At 44.4% G+C, this 19,920-nt stretch overlaps 1 protein-coding gene across 1 annotated transcript in view; it reads left to right on the plus strand.

Annotated features, from left to right (window-relative positions):
• The window catches only part of CNBD1 (cyclic nucleotide binding domain containing 1), a 234,484-nt gene that overhangs the window by 139,050 nt on the left and 75,514 nt on the right, over positions 1–19,920 (plus strand). Inside the window, exon 5 of the mRNA XM_090037354.1 lies at positions 18,401–18,510. Within this exon, the coding sequence (XP_089893480.1) occupies positions 18,401–18,510 (110 nt within the window). The remainder of the gene's footprint in view (positions 1–18,400; positions 18,511–19,920) is intronic.

Here is a 19,920-nt window from a genome sequence, read left to right on the forward strand (position 1 = left end):
AAAGCCCAGCTGATCTTTTTCCTGGGAGTTACTACTTCTGTGCTCTGTATGTATGTGCATTGTGTTTGAATGGGAATCTGGTGTCAGACCCCTCATATTTGCAGATGGTTTTACCATAGATGTAAACCTTTCTAGTATTAGAAACTTCTCTTTTTTAACACAGCTCATTCTTCAAATATGTGCAGATCTTAAAATATTAATTGATGTTATTTCCTCCTTTGACAGTACAGGAGAAAGAAAGAGCGATAAAAGAGTGCGTGAGAGATTTAAGAACCAAAAATAGTCCTAAAGCCACTTCCCTCTCCCATTTCTTGTAAAGCCATTAGCCTGATATTTCTCATGTTTAATCTCCTGCTATATATGGGATTTAGTTTAAAAATTCTTGATTTTGACATTAAAAATAAATGATGATTTTGTTTTAAAAATTACTTTGCACATGGTGGTTATAATTGAAAAATTCCTCCTCAGTCAAATAAAGATTGTTCAATAGCACAACTGAAAGGCACTACCAAAGTACTGCCTGCCAAATTTTAGCTTTCTAGCACTTCAGCACTAGAGCTGTTCACAAAATGTGTCAGTGACCTTTATAATGGGTAGAGCATTCTCTAACCACCTCCCCCTCTGAAAATCAATTGACTATTAAAAATTCCCAGACCATTTTTCCTTTCAGTTTCCTAAACTTCTTTCTTGGGAAGATCAGGACTTTCAACTCAAAATGTGAAAGATTTAGGAAGATATGTGAGGTTATGCTAACATGATCATTCACAGGGTCAGCTGATGCCAAGGAGACCATTCTGAGTCAGGCAGACCTAAAATTCCTGCTCCTGTGGGGAGGTAAGTGCTTTTGTGCTCTCAAGACTTTCCTCCTTTGGGTCCCACAAATACTTTATAGTTTTAGTCTCTTTTTGTAGCTGGCAGACCTAAAGAGGCTAAAAACAAAACCAATCCAGTAGTCCCTAAAAGCTTGAATTAAGCTTCAGTGGGCACATCTACACAAGACATTTACTGCAGTTGACTAATTAGCTGCACAGTAAATGTCACGCACATATACATGCACCCCTATTAGGCTGGAGTAAACTAATTTACTCTGCCGCAGGATTGTACTTGTAAATATAAGTATTATCCTGTGGTGGCATTCTTTACTGTGCAGCAACACACATGTAGATGGTCATATGGCTGACTGGGGCATGAGAGTGCTTTAGTGTGTGGGCCTACTGCTGGCTAGCCCCAAACTGGCACACCCTCATGCCCCAGCCAGCCCCACCACAGCACATTGAGCCAAGTTGGAGCAGCCCTGGGATAGCAGGATGGCCCCCTGGATCCCTGCCAACAGGCTCTGTTCTGACCCAGCTCAAAGTTCTGTACATGAGTAAACTCCAGACCTTATTGCTCCTGGATGCACATTCAAACAGTGCACCTGGGAGCAATAAAATCCAGAGCACTAAGCTCCAGAGTTTATTCATGTGCATTAATTGCAGGTGTAGATGCATCTCACATACATTCATCATTTTTTAAAAGTGCCTCAAATATACTGTACATGTAGACATGCCTCCCATATATTCATATCTCATATATCTTTATCTTTTTTTTAACTTAATATGCTGACACATTAGAAACAGTTTTCCTGAAGTTATTCTGATTTGGTCAAAGGACTATATGACTTCCTCTCAACTAGTTGATCAAATGTAAAAAAGTTGTTGGCCAGCCAATATAATTTATAATGTGAATCTGTTTTGAGATTCCTACAATTGCCTTAAACAACTGGACAAGTTTTGGCAAGCCCAACTGTTCTGTAAATTATAACAAAAAAATGGCAGTGAAGAGTGTTTATGGTCATTATTTATTTGTTCCTGGTTGCTATTTTTCCCTTCTTTGAGTATCTTACTTTACTTTTCCCAGTTTAAAATGCATTAGTTATTATAGGAACATTTGTCCATGACAATCTTCTTGCTTGATCACAGCCACTTGATCAGAATAAAGTTGGTTTACATTACTTGAATATGTATGGAAGTTTTGGGAAAGATAAGAGTTATTTAATGAGGTTACAACCATGTATGTCCATATACACAAATAAACACAATTCATTTTCAATGCCTGGCTGGATAGGTGGATAGCAGGGCTTTAGCTTCTTTGACCATGGGATGATGTCCCAAGAAGGATTGCTAGGAAGAGATGGGATCCACCTGATGAAGAGAGGGAAGAGCATCTTCACAGACAGGCTTGCTAACCTAGTGAGGAGGGCTTTAAACTAGGTTTGCTGGGGGATGGAGACAAAAGCCCTGCAGTAAGTGGGGAAGTGGATGACGTGGACAAAGTGCAAAGCAGGAGTGGGGATCAGGGGAGGTATTCTTGTTCTTCCTGAGAAATCAGGATAATTGGCTAGTGACCTTAGGTGCCTGTACATGAATGCACAGAGCTTGGGGATCAATCAGGAACAATTGGAAATCCTTGCACAGTCACAGAACTATGGTGTGAATGGAATAACAGAGACTAGGTGGGATAGTTCACATGATTGGAGCACTGTCATGGATGGGTACAAACTATTCAGGAAAGACAGGTAGGGGACAAGAGGAGGAGGAATTGCACTTTATGTAAAAGAGACATATGATTTCTCAGTATAAAACTGGAGATAGGTCTGTTGAAAGTCTCTGGGTTAGGGTCAGAGGGGAAAGAAACAAGGGTAATGTTGTGGTGAGAGTCTGCTATGGACCACCAGACGAAGAGGATGTAGTGGATGAGGCTTTCTTCAAACACCTAGCAGAAGTTTCCCAATCACAGGCCCTGGATGGGGGACTTCAATGACCCTGACATCTTCTGGGAGGACAATACAGAAGTTCACAGGCAATCCAGGAAGTTTTGGGAGAGTGTTGGGGACAGTGATCATCACCTGCTGGAATTCACCATCCAGTGCAAGATGGCAAAGGCCTGCAGCAAGGCAGCAGCCCTAGATTTCAGGAGGGCAAACTTCAATGAGCTAAGGAGAATAGTCAGGGAAGCAATGAGGTCCCAGACGGGAGGGGAGCCAGGTGTCCAAGGAGAGTGGTCACTCCTCAAGGAGACAATTCTCCAAGCCCAAAGGGAGGTAATCTCAACAAGGATCAAAGGGAGCAGGAGGGCACACAAGCCCCCATAGCTCACCAAAAGCATCCAGGAATGTCTCCTAGCTAAAAGGGAGGTGTACACCCGTGAAAAGAAGGGGACATCACCAGGGATGACTATACTGCAGTTCCTCGGGGATGTAGGGTGGCAGTCAGGAAGGCCAAGGCAGAGATGGAACTGGGACTAGCTTCCCAGATTAAAGGACAATAAGAAGTCCTTTAAATATATAGGGGGTAAAAATAAGGTTCCGGGTAATGTGGGGTCCCTGCAGGACACGTCACACCAGATGACAAAGCCAACATATTTAACAATTTCTCTGCCTCCATCTTCCTAAGCAGGGACTGGAACAGCCACCTCTCTGCTGGGCTCCCCTCAGGCCCCAGGGGAGGCACACCTAGGCCAAGGGTTAGTGCGGAACTAGTTAGGGAGCTTCTGGAGGGACTGGATGTATTCAAGTCACCTGGTCCAAACAATTTCCACCCTAGAGTACTAAAGGAATTGGCTGAGGTCATTGCAGGACCCCTGGCATGGCTTTATGAGCACTCGTGGTGCTCTGGTAAGGTGCCAGAGGACTGGAAGAGGGCCAACATGGTTTACATCATCAAGAAGGGTAAGAAGGAGTACCTGGGAAACTATAGGCCAGTTAGTCTTACTTCGATCCTAGGCAAGCTGTTCGAGAAAATTATGCTGGCACACATCCATGAGGGGCCAGCAGGGGATTTCATGCTTAGGGGCAACCAACACGGGTTCATCAGTGGCAGGTCCTGTCAGACCAACCTGGTGGTCTTCTGTGACCAGATCACCAAATCATTAGATGCAGGGGTAGCAGTGCACATAGTCTTCCTGGACTTTCAGAAGGCCTTCAACACTGTCTCTCACTCTGTTCTCATTAAGAAACTTGGGGACTGTGGTATTGACACCCACAAAGTCAATTGGGTTGCTAACTGGCTGGAGGGCCGCACCCAGAGAGTGGTGCTGGATGGGTCATTTTCAACCTGCAGGGATGTGGGCAGTGGGGTTCCACAGGGCTCGGTCCTCAGGCCCGCACTGTTCAACATCTTCATCAGATACTTGGATGAGGGGGTAAAAAGCACCCTGTTCAAATTTGCTGATGACACTAAGATGTGGGGGGATGTGGGAACACTAGAAGGAAGCAATAGGCTACAATTGGACCTAGACAGGTTACAAGGGTGGGCGGATGAGAATAGGATGGGATTCAACACCAACAAATGCAAAGTGATGCACCTGGGGAGGAAAAACTGGCACCATACCTACAGGTTGGGGAACTCCCTTCTTGTCAGTACAGAGGCAGAAAAGGATCTTGGAGTCATCATCGACTCCAAGGTGAACATGGGCTGGCAGTGTGGGGATGCAGTCAGAAAGGCCAACCGTACCTTGTCATGCATCCACAGATGCATCTCGAGCAGGTCCAAGGAGGCGATCTTCCCCCTTTATGTGGCACTGGTGAGGCCGCAGCTGGAGTACTGCATCCACTTCTGGGCGCCACACTTCAAGAGGGTTGTGGACAACATGGAGAGGGTCCAGAGGAGGGCCACTCGTATGATCAGGGGGCAGCAGGGCAAGCCTTATGAGGAGAGGCAATGGGACCTGAACCTGTTCAGCCTTCACAAGAGAAGGCTGAGGGGGGATCTAGTGGCCTGTTACAAACTAGTCAGGGGGGATCAGCAGGCACTGGGGAAGTCCCTGTTCCCCCAAGCACTGCCAGGAGTGACCAGGAATAACGGTCACAAGCTGGTAGAGGGTAGATTTAGGCTAGCTATCAGGAGGCGCTACTTCACGGTCAGGGCAGCTAGGGTCTGAAACCAACTTCAAAGAGAAGTGGTGGTGGCTCCTACCCTGGGGGTCTTTAAGAGGAGGTTAGATGTACACCTTGCTGGGGTCGTTTGACCCCAGTACTCTTTCCTGCCATGGCAGGGGGTCGGACTAGATGATCTCCTCAGGTCCCTTCCGACCCTAGAATCTATGAAACTATGAAACTTCCTGGTGCTAGTGTTGGAGTGGCCAGCTAGAGGCCATTGTCTTCTTGACCTACTGCTCACAAACAGGGAAGAATTGGTGGGGAATGTAGAACTTAAGGAGTATTTAGAAAAGATGGACATATACATGCCAGCAAAATGGGGTCAGAGGGGCAAGCTGAAGTATCTGGGTCAAGATACAAGGGGGCCATGGGGAGAGTTATTTAACAATGGGGGTCTACTGCAGACCCCCCAACCAAGGGGAGGATCTGGACTGGGAATTTTCAGGCCAGCTTGCAGAGGCACTTAAGTCTAAGGATGTAGTTGTCATGGGTGATTTAAATTACCTGGACATCTGTTGGGAGGAACAGTCAGCCAGGTCGGACCATTCTAGGAGGTTCCTGGCCGAGATCCAGGACCTCCACTTAATTCAGGAGGTGCACAGTCCCACCAGAGGAAACGCCCTGTTGGACCTGGTCCTGGCCACAGGTGGCAACCTGGTAAGGGTCCTCCAGGTTCTTGACCACCTAGGTGATAGCAATCATCGCTTGCTGGAATTCACCATGCAGCGCAGGGTGTCAAGGGCCTGCAGCAAGGCACTAGCCCTAGACTTCAAGAGTGCCAACTTCAATGAGTTGAGGAGATTAGTGGGAGAGGCACTGGGGTTCTCGAGAGCAGGGGAGCTCGGTGCCAAAGATGAGTGGTCGTTCCTTAAGGAGACGATACTCAGGGCCCAAGGGGTGACCATCCCAACAAGAAGCAAGAGGGGCAGGAGTGCCCGAAAGCCTCCCTGGCTCACCAAGGGTGTATGGGAATGCCTGATTGCCAAAAAGGTGGTGTACAACTGGTGAAAGGGGGGGGCGCTATCTCAAAGAGAAGTATACCTCCTCTGTTCAGGCCTGTAGGGGGGCTATCAGGAAAGCTAAGGCAGACATAGAGCTAGGACTTGCGTCCAAAATCAAAGATAACAAAAAGTCCTTTTTCAAATATATAGGGAGGATGAAGAAAGCACCAGGAAATGTGGGGCCCCTGCAAGATCCTCTGGGCAATCTGGTGGTTGCGCCAGAGGAGAAAGCAGACCTCTTTAACCAATTCTTCATCTCTGTTTTCTTGTGCAGGGACTGGGACTTCCCCACTGTGATGCAAGATGGATTTGAGGGGAATGCCTCCAGACCTCAGGTTGGGGAGGACTGGGTTAGAGAGCTTCTGGAGGTGCTGGACGTGTTCAAATCAGCGAGTCCAGATGCTCTCCACCACAGGGTGTTGAGGGAGCTAGCAGGGGTTATTGCAGGGCCCTTGGCACGGCTTTACGAGTGCTTGTGGTGCTCAGGCCAGGTGCCAGATGATTGGAAGGTAGCCAACGTGGTCCCCATCTTTAAAAAAGGGAGGAGGGAGGACCCAGGCAACTATAGGCCCATCAGTCTTACCTCAATCCTAGGGAAACTCTTTGAGAAGATCATCATAGTGCACATCTGCTATGGGCCAGCCTCAGGGATGATGCTCAAGGGCAACCAGCACGGTTTCATTAGGGGCAGGTCATGTCAGACCAACCTGATTGCCTTTTATGATCAGGTCACAAAAGCATTGGATGCAGGTGTCGCTGTAGATGTAGTCTTTCTGGACTTCAGCAAGGCCTTTGACAACATCTCCCACCTGATCCTCATTAAAAAATTGGGCGACTGTGGCATTGATGCCTACACAGTTAGATGGATTGCAGATTGGCTGAAGGGTCATACTCAGAGGGTGGTGGTAGATGGGTCATTTTTGACCTGGGGAGAAGTGGGCAGAGACCCCCAGGGCTCGGTCCTTGGGCCCACACTGTTCAATTTCTTTATTAGTGACCTGGACGATGGGATGAAAAGCACCCTATTTAAATTCACTGATGATACCAAAATTTGGGGTGAGGTGAGCACGCTAGTAGGGAGGGAAAGACTGCAGCAAGACCTGGATAGGTTACAGGGGTGAGCTAACAAAAACAGGATGTGTTTCAATACTGACAAGCGCAGGGTGCTGCACTTGGGCAGTAGTAATCAGCAGCACACTTATAAGATGGGAAACTCCCTTTTTGAGAGCATGGAGGCAGAAAGGGATCTTGGAGTCATTATTGACTCCAAGATGAACATGGGCCAACAATGGAGGTCATGGTTGGCAGGGCTAACTGGACCTTGTCGTGCATCCACAGGTGCATCTCAAGCAGGGCCAAGGAGGTGATCCTCCCCATCTATGCAACACTGGTCAGACCACAGCTGGAGTACTGTGTCCAGTTCTGTGCGTCCCACTTCAGAAGGAATGTGGACAACATTGAGAGGGTCCAGAGGAGGGCTACCCGCATGATCCGGGGACTACAGGGCAGACCCTACAGTGAGAGACTGTGAGACCTGAACCTGTTCAGCCTTCACAAGAGAAGGCTGAGGGGGGACCTGGTGACAGTCTATAAACTCACTAGGGGGGACTAGAAGGGTTTGGGAGAGACCTTGTTTCTCCTAGTGTCCCCTGGCATAACAAAGAATAACGGCCATAAGTTGTTGGAGAGTAGGTGTAGATTAGACATCCTTAAGAACTACTTCACAGTCAGGGCAGCTAGGATCTGGAACCAACTTCCAAGGGAAGTGGTGCTGGCTCTTACCCTGGGGGTCTTTAGAGGAGGCTTGAAGCCTACCTGGCTGGAATCATTTGAGCCCAATTTTTTCTCCAGCCCATGCAGGGGGTTGGACCTGAAGATCTACAAGCTCCCTTCCGACCCTACTTCTATGATTCTATGAAGTCTATGGGGTCAGATCAGATGCAGCTGAGGGTGCTAAGGGAGTTGGCCAATGTGATTGCAAAGCTACTGGCCATCATCTTTGAAAACTCATGGCAATTGGGAGAAGTCCCAGGCAAATGGAAAAGGGCAAATATAATGCCCATATTTAAGAAAGGGAAAAAGAAGGATCCAGAGAACTACAGACTTTTCAGTCTCACTTCAGTAATAGGAAAAATCATGGAGCAGGTCCTCAAGAAATCTATTTGTAAGCACCTGGAGGAGAAGAAGGTGATTGGGAACAGTCCTCATGGATTCACCAAGGCCAAATCATGCCTGACCAACCTGATTGTTTTCTATTTTAAGATGACTGGCTCTGTGGATGTGGGGAGACCAGAGGATGTGGTATACCTTGATTTTATCAAGGCTTCTGATATGGTCCCCCACAACAAGTCTATAGGCCAACAAGAGGCAAAGCACTGCTTGACCTGGTGCTGGCAACCAGGGACGACCTAATCAGCGACCTACTGAAGGAAAGCTGGGTAACAGCGACCACGAGCTGATCACCTTCACCATCCGCCAAAAAGCTGTCAAGTCAGTCAGCAGTACAGAAGTCCTCGACTTCAGGAGGGCTGACTTTGACAAGCTCAGGAGACTTGTTGGTGAGGCCCTAAGGGACCACAACCACAAAGGGAGGGGAGTCCAGGAACAGTGGTTGCTCCTCAAAGGAGAGACCCTAGATGCACAAGCTAAGGCTATTCCATCTCAGAGGAAAGGCAGCAAAAGGGCACAGAAGGCCCCTTTGCTCTCCAGGGAGCTGGTGGTCCTTCTGCATCTAAAAAGACAGACCTACATGGAGGATGGGATCTACCTCCAAGGAAGGATACTCTGCACTGGTCCAGACCTAGAGGGAGCAAACCAGGAAATCCAAGGCTGCCATGGAACTCCAACTGGTCAACAAGTATCAAGGACAATAAAAAGTCCTTTTTTAGATATGTGGGGAGCCTGAGGAAAAGCAAGGGCAACACTGGCCCCCTGCTAAACCAAAAGGGAGAACTGGTGACTGACACCCAGGAAAAAGCCAACTTGCTAAATGGGTGCTTTGTGTCAGTCTTTCACAAGTCCTATGGGACGCCCCTGCCTATTACAGGACAGGGACACCTAAGCAAGGGTGGTTCCTTACCTTCCATCAATGCTGACCTTGTGAAGGAACAGCTTGAGGAGCTGGACACCTTCAACTCAGCCGGCCCTGACAATTTACACCCCAGAGTACTCAAGGAGCTGGCTAGCATCATAGCTCAGCCCCTGGCATGGATCTTTGTGAACTTGTGGTGCTCTGGTGAAGTGCCTGATGATTGGAAGAAAGCCAATGTGGTGCCTATCTTCAAGAAAGGGAGGAAAGTGGATCTGGGAAACTACAGGCCCATCAGCCTGACATCTATCCCAGGGAAGGTCTTAGAAAAAATCATCAAGGAGGCCATCCTTAATGGACTGGCCGATGGCAACATCCTGAGGGACAGCCAGCATGGGTTTGTTGAAGGTAGATCATGCTTGACCAATCTCATTTCCTTTTAGAACCAGGTGATCTATATTCTGGACAAGGGAGAAGAGATTGATGTCATATATCTTAATTTTAAAAAAGCCTTCAATCTGGTAACCCATGATCACCTCTTGGCAAAACTGGCCAACTGCGGCCTTGGGTCCACCATGATCCACTGGTTGGGAAATTGGCTCCGGGGTCAGACCCAGAGGGTGGTGGTTGACGGAAGTCAATCGTCATGGTACTCTGTGACCAGTGGGGTCCCTCAAGGCTCTGTCCTTGGACCTATTTTGTTCAACCTCTTCATTAAATGATGTGGATATTGGAGTCAGAAGCGGACTGGCCAAGTTCACCGATGATACCAAACTTTGGGGTAAAGCAACCACACCTGAGGACAGGGGGGTAATCCAGACTGACCTTGGTAGGCTCAGTAAATGGGCGGATGAGAACCTGATGGTGTTTAACACTGAAAAATGCAAGGTTCTCCACTTTGGGAGGAAAAACCTGCAGCATGTCTATAGGCTCGGCAGTGCTATGCTGAGTAGCACTACGGACGAGAGTGACTGTGGGGTCAGGATTGACCACAAGATGAACATGAGCCTGCAATGTGATGCTGCAGCCAGTAAAGTGAGCAAAACACTGGCTTGTATCCACAGATGCTTCTCAAGCAAATCCCAGGATGTCATTCTTCTGTTGTACTCAGCCTTGGTGAGGCCGCAGCTGGAGTACTGCATCCAGTTTTTGGCCCCACAATTCAAAAAGGATGTGAAGAAGCTTGAGAGAGTCCAGAGGAGAGCCATACGCATGATCAGGGGTCAGGAAAAGAGATGTTATGACCAGAGGCCGAGAGCCATGGAACTTTTCAGCCTGGAAAAGCGCAGGCTCAGGGGCGACCTGATGGCCACCTATAAGTTTATAAGGGGTGTCCACCAGGATCTGGGGGAACATTTGTTCACCAGAGCACCCCAAGGGATTACGAAGTCGAATGGTTATAAACTCCTGCAAAACCTTTTCAGGCTGAACATAAAGAAAAACTTCTTTACTGTCCGAGCCCCCAAGATCTGGAATGGCCTGCCACCGGGGGTGGCTCAAGCACCTACTTTGAATGCCTTCAAGAGAAACCTGGATGTTTTTCTTGCTGGGATCCTATGACCCCAGCTGACTTCCTGCCCCTGAGGCAAGGGGCTGGACTTGATGATCTTCCAAGGTCCCTTCCAGCCCTAATGTCTATGAATCTATGAACATTCTCTCAGGCAAGATAAGGAATCTTATGGTTGGATGAATGGACTGTAATGTAGAAAGAAAACTGACTGGATCATCAGGCTCAGAATGTAGCAGTCAATGGCTTGATTTCTAGTTGGCAGCTGGTATGAAATGGAGTGCCCCAAGGATCAGTTGGGGCCGGTGTTGTTCAATATCTTCATCAATGACCTGAAAGATGACACGGAGTGCACTCTCAGCTAGTCTACAGATGATACCAAGCTGGGGGCAGTACTAGATACACTGGAGTGTAGGGTTAATATTCAGTGAGACCTAGACAAATTGGAGGATTGTACCAAGAGAAATTTCATGAGGTTCAATAAGGACAAGTGCAAAGTCCTGCACTTAGGACAGAAAAATCCTATGCACCAGGTTCAGGCTGGGGGTTGACTAGCTAGGCAGCAGCTCTGCAAAAAAGGACCTGGGGGTTACAGTGGACAATAAGCTGAATATGAGCCAACAGTGTACCTATGTTGCCAAGAAGGCTAACAGCATACTGGGCTGCATTGATATAAGTGTTGCCAGCAAATCAAGGGAAGTGATTATTTCCCTCCATTCAGCACTGCTGAGGCCACATCTGGAGTATTATGTTCATTTTTGGGCTCCCCACTACAGAAAGGATGCACACAAATCGGAGAGAGTCCAGTGGAGGGCTATGAAAATGGTTTGGGAGCTCGGGCACATGACTTCTGAGGAGAGGCTGAGAGAACTGGGCTTATTTAGTCTAGAGAAGAGAAGACTGAGAAGGGATTTAATAGCAGTCTTCAACTACTTGATTGGTGGTTCCAAAGAGGATGGAGCTAGATGGTTCTCATTGTCAGCAAATGAAAGAACAAGGAACAGTGGCTCAAGATGCAGCAAGGGATGTTTAGGTTAGATATTAGGAAAAACCTTCTCACTAGGAGGGTAGTAAAATACTTGGAAAGGTTACCCAGAGAAGTTGTGGAATCTACTTCCTTGAAGGCTTTTAAGACTTGGCTAGACAAAACCCTGGCTGGGTTGATCTAGTTGGGGCTGATCCTGCTTTGAGCAAGGGGTTGGACTAGATGATCTCCTGAGGTCCCGTCCAACCCCAATTTTCTGTGATTCTATGAAGGTGTGTGTGTAGAAGGTGAAGTTTGATCGTTTTCACATCTTTGGTGCAAGGGCCTAATTCTCACTCTCCGTGTGGATCTTTTCAGTCCTTTCTGACTCAGAGATGTCTGTTCCCAGGGGATGTGAGAGTCTGGCCTCACGTTTTCTTTTTCCTGGGAGCTATTTGAACCAATGGAGTCCCATTCTGGGCATCATAGTTCTCCACCAGGTGTTTCTCCTCTCTTGTGTCCAGTTCAGCCTTCTTGGACAACCCACACCTGACAAGATGTTGGGGTCTAGCCTGAGAATTAACCTGCTTGGGTGAACTCCCTGCAGGTAGAACAGTAGATGTTGAAGCATCTTGTTGCAGTGTGATATTAGATCTTAGTTGCATATTTGTCATGGCTGTCGTACTCTAGATTGGGAAGCTCTGAGTGAGGTACATAGGCCCTCCCAAAAGAAAATTCATTAAAAACCTTTTTACTACACAGTCTTATTAAGTATTCTGCATAGTTCATATATTTTACAGAAATATCATTTGAAGATATTATAAATATATTGGCTCTGCAATGATTGCAAAGAATAACAGAATTACACCCTTTGATCTATACAGTGCAAAGTACACAACCACATGTATCCTGATGCATGTGTAGATATTATTCTCATGACCCAAAGTGTTTAACCAGAACATTTTAATGTGCATCAGTATGAATCAAACAGAGCACTTGCACAAATACAGACAGGGAAATGATTGGTTAGGCTGCAGTACTGCAGAGACGAACATTGGGACTACAGTGGACTATAGACTGAACATGAACCAGTAGCATGGTCTTGTTGCAGGAAAGAAAGAAAGAAAGAATGAGAAAAAAGTCAACAGCACTGGCTCTTGCAAATAAAGGGGAATGATTTTTTTGTTCTATTTGGTGCTGGTGAGGCCTCACCTAAAGTACCAAGTCCAGGTGTGGGCTCCATAAATCAAGAAAGATGTGGTCAGATTGAAAAGTGTCCAGAGGAGAGTAACAGAAATGATTAAAATCTAGGGTGCGTGATTTATGAGGAAAGGATGAAATAACTAGAGGGAGAGAAAAACAGGCTGAGAGGGATTTGATAACAGTTTTCAGACACCTGTTGTACTATTATATCAGTGGCTGTAGGGTACAAGACAAGGAGTAATGGCCTCAAACTGCAGCAGAAGAAATTTAGGTTGGAGATTAAAGGGAATTTTCTGACTGTGAGTGTGGTCATGCCTTGGAACAGGCTACCTAGAGAAGTTGTGGAATTCCTATCTGGAAATTTTCAAGAGAAGGTTAGATAGGCACTTGGCTGAGATGTCTTAGTGAGGCATGATCCTGCCTGGAGCAGGGGGCTGGACTAAATGTCCTTGCTCCCTTCCAGCCTATATCCTATAAACCCACTGTTTATGTGTTTCTAGGAGCTCTGAGTCCTATACCAAACCTAGCAGAACTCCACTACTGAGTGCTGAGAGGAATCCTATACTTAATAAGACGAGAGTGAAAATATAGCTGCATTGTTTCACTCAGGTTCTTTGTAAAGGAGATTATTTTTAGGGGGAAAAATAATATCCTAGTGTTACTGTGAAGTGTTCACCAGTCATAACTAATAAGTTTGGTGCCCCAGGCAAAACCCTGCCAGTGAGCGGGGAGAGGCTGCCAAGTGGCAGAGTGGAGATTGTGTGTGTCATACCTGTTGTGGCATGGTCTGTCCACCCCCGATGCCTACTGCTACAGTAGCTGCTATAGTGAATAGTCCCCAGGGGGCCACCATTCTGTCCCCTTCTACGTCAGTGCCTGGGGCTGGTGCCCATTCCACCCCCCCCCATAGTTACACTACCAATGGTTAATTAGAATTCCATTGATTTTAATGAACTTGAATTATTTCCAGCAAACATTTTTGCAAGTTTAAGACCAAAGGGATGTCAAGTTTGTAAAGAATTAGCTGTCTTGTGGCTCCTGTAAGTACCTATGTATTTTATCTATTACCTTCACAATTCTTTCTGCATTGTCCCAAACATAAAATATTATTTACTAGAAAATTTTGGTCCTACCATCTAAGTCTTGTTTTTATACTTAGGAATGAATTAATTCCAATTAGTTTACTTATTAACAAAGAGTGGCATTTCCTCTTTTCTGGTATTTCTGTTTTTAAATGAGTCCGAAGTTCTGACATGCCTAACTCATTTATCATGATAGCAATAAAACTACCCCATTTCTGTGTATCTTGGATGTAAACATCATTTTCATGGCACGGAATATGTTTTCTTCATGTTTATTATGTACCGTAGATGAATTCCACCCCTTTTTATGAATTTAAGAGGTTTAACTGGTGCTTATGCCTTATGGTGGCCTACAAAACGTGAAGATCACCACATGTGAGCTTACAGGGTAATAAACTTGATTTTTCATAATGCTGCAATGATGTAAGACCAGCTGTTCATTTTAGATGAGCACAAATTAAATAAGGCATGAATGAAATATCAGAAGGCTTACTTACTATACAGAGGGACCTATATCAAGTGCACCTTTACAGAAGGAACTAAATTGAGGAAGATATGGATTTTAGTAAATTATGTGGAGTTTTATTAAAAGATTAGATAAATGAATGGAGTGATCAGTGTAGCATTCATTGTAGAAATCATATCTTCTTTTGTAGCCTTAACATATCCTATTTTGTAAATTTAGCAGTATATATTGTTCCCTGTGTTGCCCTAGTAACTTGCTCCTGGCTTTTAATGAGTTTATGAAAGGGAGCATAGAATCCTCCACACTAACCAAAGTGCTGCAACGCCACTTACTACTATTGACATGTCAGATCTGAGGTAGCCTTTGTTTCTGCCATGTCCTCGTATATATGGGGTTTGGGCTGATAGTTTCATGTATGTTTGACTTCCCCTGCCACCAGTCTTGATCCCTTCTATCATCAGCAGTGCTCCACAGCTCACCTCTGTACTATGTTGGATGGAAATACCAATAAGCATAGGCCCATAGCAGATAGGGCTAAAGAACATCTTTATGGGCCTCCCAACATACAGACAAGGGACAGCCTTTCTTCTCTTGTTGCAGGGAATGCTTCATAAAGTCAGAGGTAGATAATGATGTATTGTGTATATGCAAAAATGCAGCTCAAATAAAGTCCTTTAAGTATCAGCTCAGAATCTATCTTTGATTACAGCCTGGCTAAATGCCTAGGCAGATGGTGAGGTATAAAATTATATCATGAAGATCTACAGCTGAAAATGTGTTATTTGCTAGGTGACTGTAAATGTGAACATGTATATAAACACAACAAATAGTATTTAATTAGAGATGAGTAAATGGGTTTGTATTCAGAAACCAACACAATTGTTTCTAGCATTTACTGAAAAAAACATACTTTTTTCCTGGCATATCTAGTTGTTAGCAAACCTATTCTCATATGTTTTAGAAAACATCATCCAAGATTGGAGTCTTATTCTATTTCAAATTGGACAAAATCCAAGAAAGACTATCAGGTTAAATTTGGATTTATTAGTTGGGATTTTGGGAGCCTGCCTTTCAGGTGTACCATGATTAAGACAGGGATGTGAAACTGGCAGCTAGTCAGGTTTGTCGGCGTTGACACTACATTCACATAGCTCCAGAACCCAGGGGTGAAAACTTTGAACGCTACCCCCACTTGCTCCTTCCTACATCTTTACCCAATCCCAATTTGGCATCTGCAGTTGCTCTTGGCAACTAAACTCAGCAGCAAGGGAAAATGGAGGGTGAGCAGCAATGGCGTTCAGCCCCTGGGTTTGGAGCCATGCCGACATAGTGGCTCTGGAGCCATGCCGACAAGCTGCCACCCTGTTGCCAGAGGGGTCAGATAAGCTGGATACCTCTGACTTAAGGCACTTAACACAGAGAAGTGAAAAATTAAATTGATTCTAATATTTTAAATAATTTCTGATCTGAGAACGATTTAATAGGCAATAAAGACGCTTATTAATTGTCTTTACAGTAACTAAAATTGGAGTTGAAATGTTAAAGTATTTCTGCTCATGTTTGCTTTAAATGAGTCAGCAGAACTGCTTAGTCTTTACTTTTTATGTAATTTATCTCAGATGTTGTAGTGAAGTCAGACTCTTCTGCTTAAGTGAATTCAGCTTTTTACTCATAGATCAGGCCATTGGGTATTGTTCTAGCTTATTGTTCAAGTGTTGGTTGGTTGATATTTATGATTCCCACATCTGAGAAATCCACTTGGGCTCCTCAGGAATTAGCAAACTTTGTATCTAGATATGTGTAGATTCTCATTTCAAACAGTTCTTAAGTGAAATTTGGATACTTAACAGCTATTTTTAAGCTGAGATCTGTGATCAAACTTTTTTTTGGCTCACTTAAGAAATACAAGTTTGACTCATTACACGTTTGGTGTTGCATACTTTATTGTTTTCTTTTAATTTGCATTATGTGCATTATGACATTTCATAAACCTAGCTCTTCTGTTTCTTGATGGACACATTTTCCTGACTGTCTCTTTTCATATTTTTTCCCACTGCTTCTGGTTCTTTTGATGGTTCTCTTGATGCTTAGGAGATAACATTTTTCTACTGGCTGTAGGAATCTCAGAATTATTTCTTTATATTTGCAATGATATTTTTCATTCAGTTGAGTTGTTTTCTCAGTCTGTTTGCCAGACTACCTTTCAAATCCCCAGTGGAGATTACTGGTGGGATTTTCAGAAGAATGCTACAATGGCCTCTTCCTGAAGGTTTTCATAAAACTCCTATCCCCATTAGTCATAACAGAGTTAGGACTATGCTCAGTGTTTTTGGAAATCCCATCATATGAATGGCTAAACATTTTTGTCTTCTGAGCATGAATCCATTGGAAAGTAAGAACACTGTTTCTTTTTTTAATATTATTGAAGTCTTTGGGCACATTTACCAACATACTTAGGCACACTGCCTGGACAGAGCAATCATAAACCTAGCTAAACTGGCATTTTGTGTTGGGTTTACATCTGCTTTGCATCACCAAGCAGCAGAAGCATACCAGTCATACATTTTGAAACAATATCTCTGATTTTGTTGTTTTTATTTCTTCCAGCCATGGGAAAATGTGATTGTTGAATGAAAGTGAGGACTCCAGCTGGTGTAAATTAGTTCAGCTTCATTGGAGCTCTTCCACCTTATACCAGTGTAGGATTTGTCCCCAGAACAGTGATGCCAGAGTACTTCTCTTTTGCGCAGCTGTTCAGTCTGCTGTCTTGAGGTGGCTTCTTTGTCATAGTTTCATTAGTATTGCACTAATAAATATAGTGTTGATGTCACTGTCAATTGTTTTAAAAAAGTCAGAAAAAATTATTGCAACAAATTGCATTTATTTATAACGTACTCTTCCAAGGGCAAAAATATGGCTGTTTGATTTGTGAACAATTAGAGCAAAAGTCTTTACCAGTGAAGGAGAAATGAGAAAGAAACCCTGCCTATGCTAATAAAGTGGGGATGTTTTATAACTCATTGAGTCAAATCCCCAGTGGACATAAATTGGCACTGACTTCAATAGAACCATACCAGTCTATGCCAGTTGAGGATCTGACCCATTCTTCTTAGATACATTTGCTTATCTGTGGAATTAGAATGGTCAGTTCTGAGTTTCTACTGTATTGTTGTAGACAATGTTAATACAGGAATTTTTTTTAAAATACTAGAATTTCAATGTTTTTTCATTTGGGGATGAAAGGTCTAAGTCACGAAAATACAATACTGAAATCTATAGTACTTTTTTTGTTATGAATGTTTCTGAGAGAGAATGGGTTGCCTCCATTTTTCAAGCATAGCCTCAAAACTGAAACTGAAAATATAAATTTACTAAATCTTTTGTATTTACGTGTGTGCATATGCACGCATTGCTGCTATAGCCTATATCTGTATTAATTCCATCAGGGGAAGATCCAGGTAGGGTTCACTGGTACACATGTATCCCCCTTTTATTCCTGTTCCACCCAGATTTTGAAAATCAACTGCCTGGCAGTAGCAGTGACATTTCTAGTCAGGCAATGCAGAGGGAGTTAATTGATTTAATGACGTATTATAATCTACCTGATCCCTTCTAAACTCTTCATTCCACAGGTGTTAATGACCCTCTCTTCTTTTTAATGGTCTTAATGCTCCACCAATTAGGCAACTGTGCTGTCTGTTATCTGCTCTTGGAAATTCAGCTCTTATTCCATAGCCCTGAAAATTATTTTTACCTCATTCCAATGAAGTTATATATATATTTTTTGCTTTGATCTTAAAAATAATGCAGTCCTAGGCACTTAGCATATTAGTAAAACTTCTAGTTCATTTTAAATTGGAGAAAAATGTGTGTTGTTTTATATGTGATAATGCACCTCACCATCTGCATTCCCCTCTTTTCAACATTCTGGATCTACTCATGAATCCCATGTATAAACATTTTAAATAATGCTCCAGTTCTGTAATGTACTATATGTGCAAGTACATTGTTGTGCCTGTAAAAATTCCTACTGAATGGTGTGGGGCTGCAAGTTGGTGTAACTATACCAGCAGGTGGTAACTTTCAAGGCCTGATGATCATAAAGAACCACTTAACTTTAGGAGTACAGCTATATAACATTCATTTATGCAATTCTCTAACTGTTTTTTAAATCATATTAATTTAAGAAAACTTTATATTACAATCCTTCCTGTTGCTTTTCTCATTACAGTGCTAGTAAAAAAAGGAGAAATAAGTACATTTGTAGGATTTATTAGCTCTGGATGCTGTAATATTTACAGAGAAGTTGAAGCACTTGTGAAACTACCATTGGGGAAAAGGGTGAGTCCATTAACATCTTGAAAAGTAAGCATTTTAATTGTTATTAACTTTATTGACAGGAACATGTAACTACATAACTGCAATTTATAGTACGTATGCACACTTTGGATTCTGTTTTTACTTGTATATGTACACTGGCCTTGTACTTCCCTTCTAAGTATGTATGGCTGCCTCAACTGGCTATGTAAACTCTGGGTCTCAAAACTTTAGTTGCAAAAACCCAACAACTAGTGTCTGAAGGGAAAAAATAGGAAACCTTCACACCTTTTATAGCCCAGTAATCTTGTGATTATGGCACATGAGAATGAGGCCCCCTCTACCCATTTGAGGTATTATGCAATTAGCTGGTTAATTGCATAATTATCTTAAGACCAGCTACACATACAAAGTACTTATCATATGAAAACACCCTCCAACGAGCTATAAAGGTAGGCCTAAAAATGTGTGCTAACTTTATTGCTGTTTGCTATCCACCTTTAATTTGCATGTGCAGTAGGGGTGTACCATGGTCATCATGAAACCTCCAGGCCTGGAGGATCGCAGCTGCCCTGATCCCCCAGCTAAGGGGTGCGTGGGGTGCCCCCACAACTGGGAGTCCTTCAACTCTCAGTCATGGGAGCTTGTTTCTTGCCAGTGCAGGAGGAGCCCAATATTGGGATCCTCTTACACCAATGATAAGGTGCAAAGGAAACTAATGGGCAATCCACATAATCATACCTCCTGCCATGCCACATATGCATGACAGCAGGCATGATTGTGTGGATTGTACATTAGTTTCCTTTGTACCTTTATCTGCATGTGTAGAAGGTCCTGAGAGACCTAGATAACATAGGTGACATCTAGGGGGGAAACGGGAGCATGTGCCCTCCCTGAGATTGGCTGCCACCGAAGCTACCGCTGGCTTCTGCAGACAGTCACCACCCCCGCCTTTGCTGTCAAAGCAGCCGCCAGTGGTGGCAGGCGGTCTCCACTTGCTATTGACACTACTGCGGCTGCCTGTGGGCAGTCCTTGCTTGGTCCGCCCACACCACTGACGTCACCGTGGCTGCCTGCAGGTGGTCCCCACTCACCATTGCCATGCCCCCACCACCAACACTACCACTGCCACCTGTGGTTAGTTGCCATGGCCCCCTGCCTCGGGGAGCAGGCATCATTCATGCTAGATGATAGGCTTCCCTTGCCTAGAGTGGGGTTTGAACTTTCATCTTTCATTTCTCAACAAATAGCTCTAAGCACAAGGTCAAGGAAGAGGTTCAGTATTCTCTACAGCCCTCCCCTTGAAACTGGCTCACTGGTGCCAGGCCTGGGAAAGTAAACCTGAGGAAGAGTGACTTAGTGAAATGGACAATACAGTGGAAGGGAGGGGATCCTGGATTTTGGCCCCAGCTCTGGATCCTAAAGTTTTTTCAG

The sequence above is a fragment of the Crocodylus siamensis genome, chromosome 3 (assembly GCF_052110815.1).
Source record: "Crocodylus siamensis isolate JL-2025a chromosome 3, ASM5211081v1, whole genome shotgun sequence".
Taxonomy (NCBI): domain Eukaryota; kingdom Metazoa; phylum Chordata; order Crocodylia; family Crocodylidae; genus Crocodylus; species Crocodylus siamensis.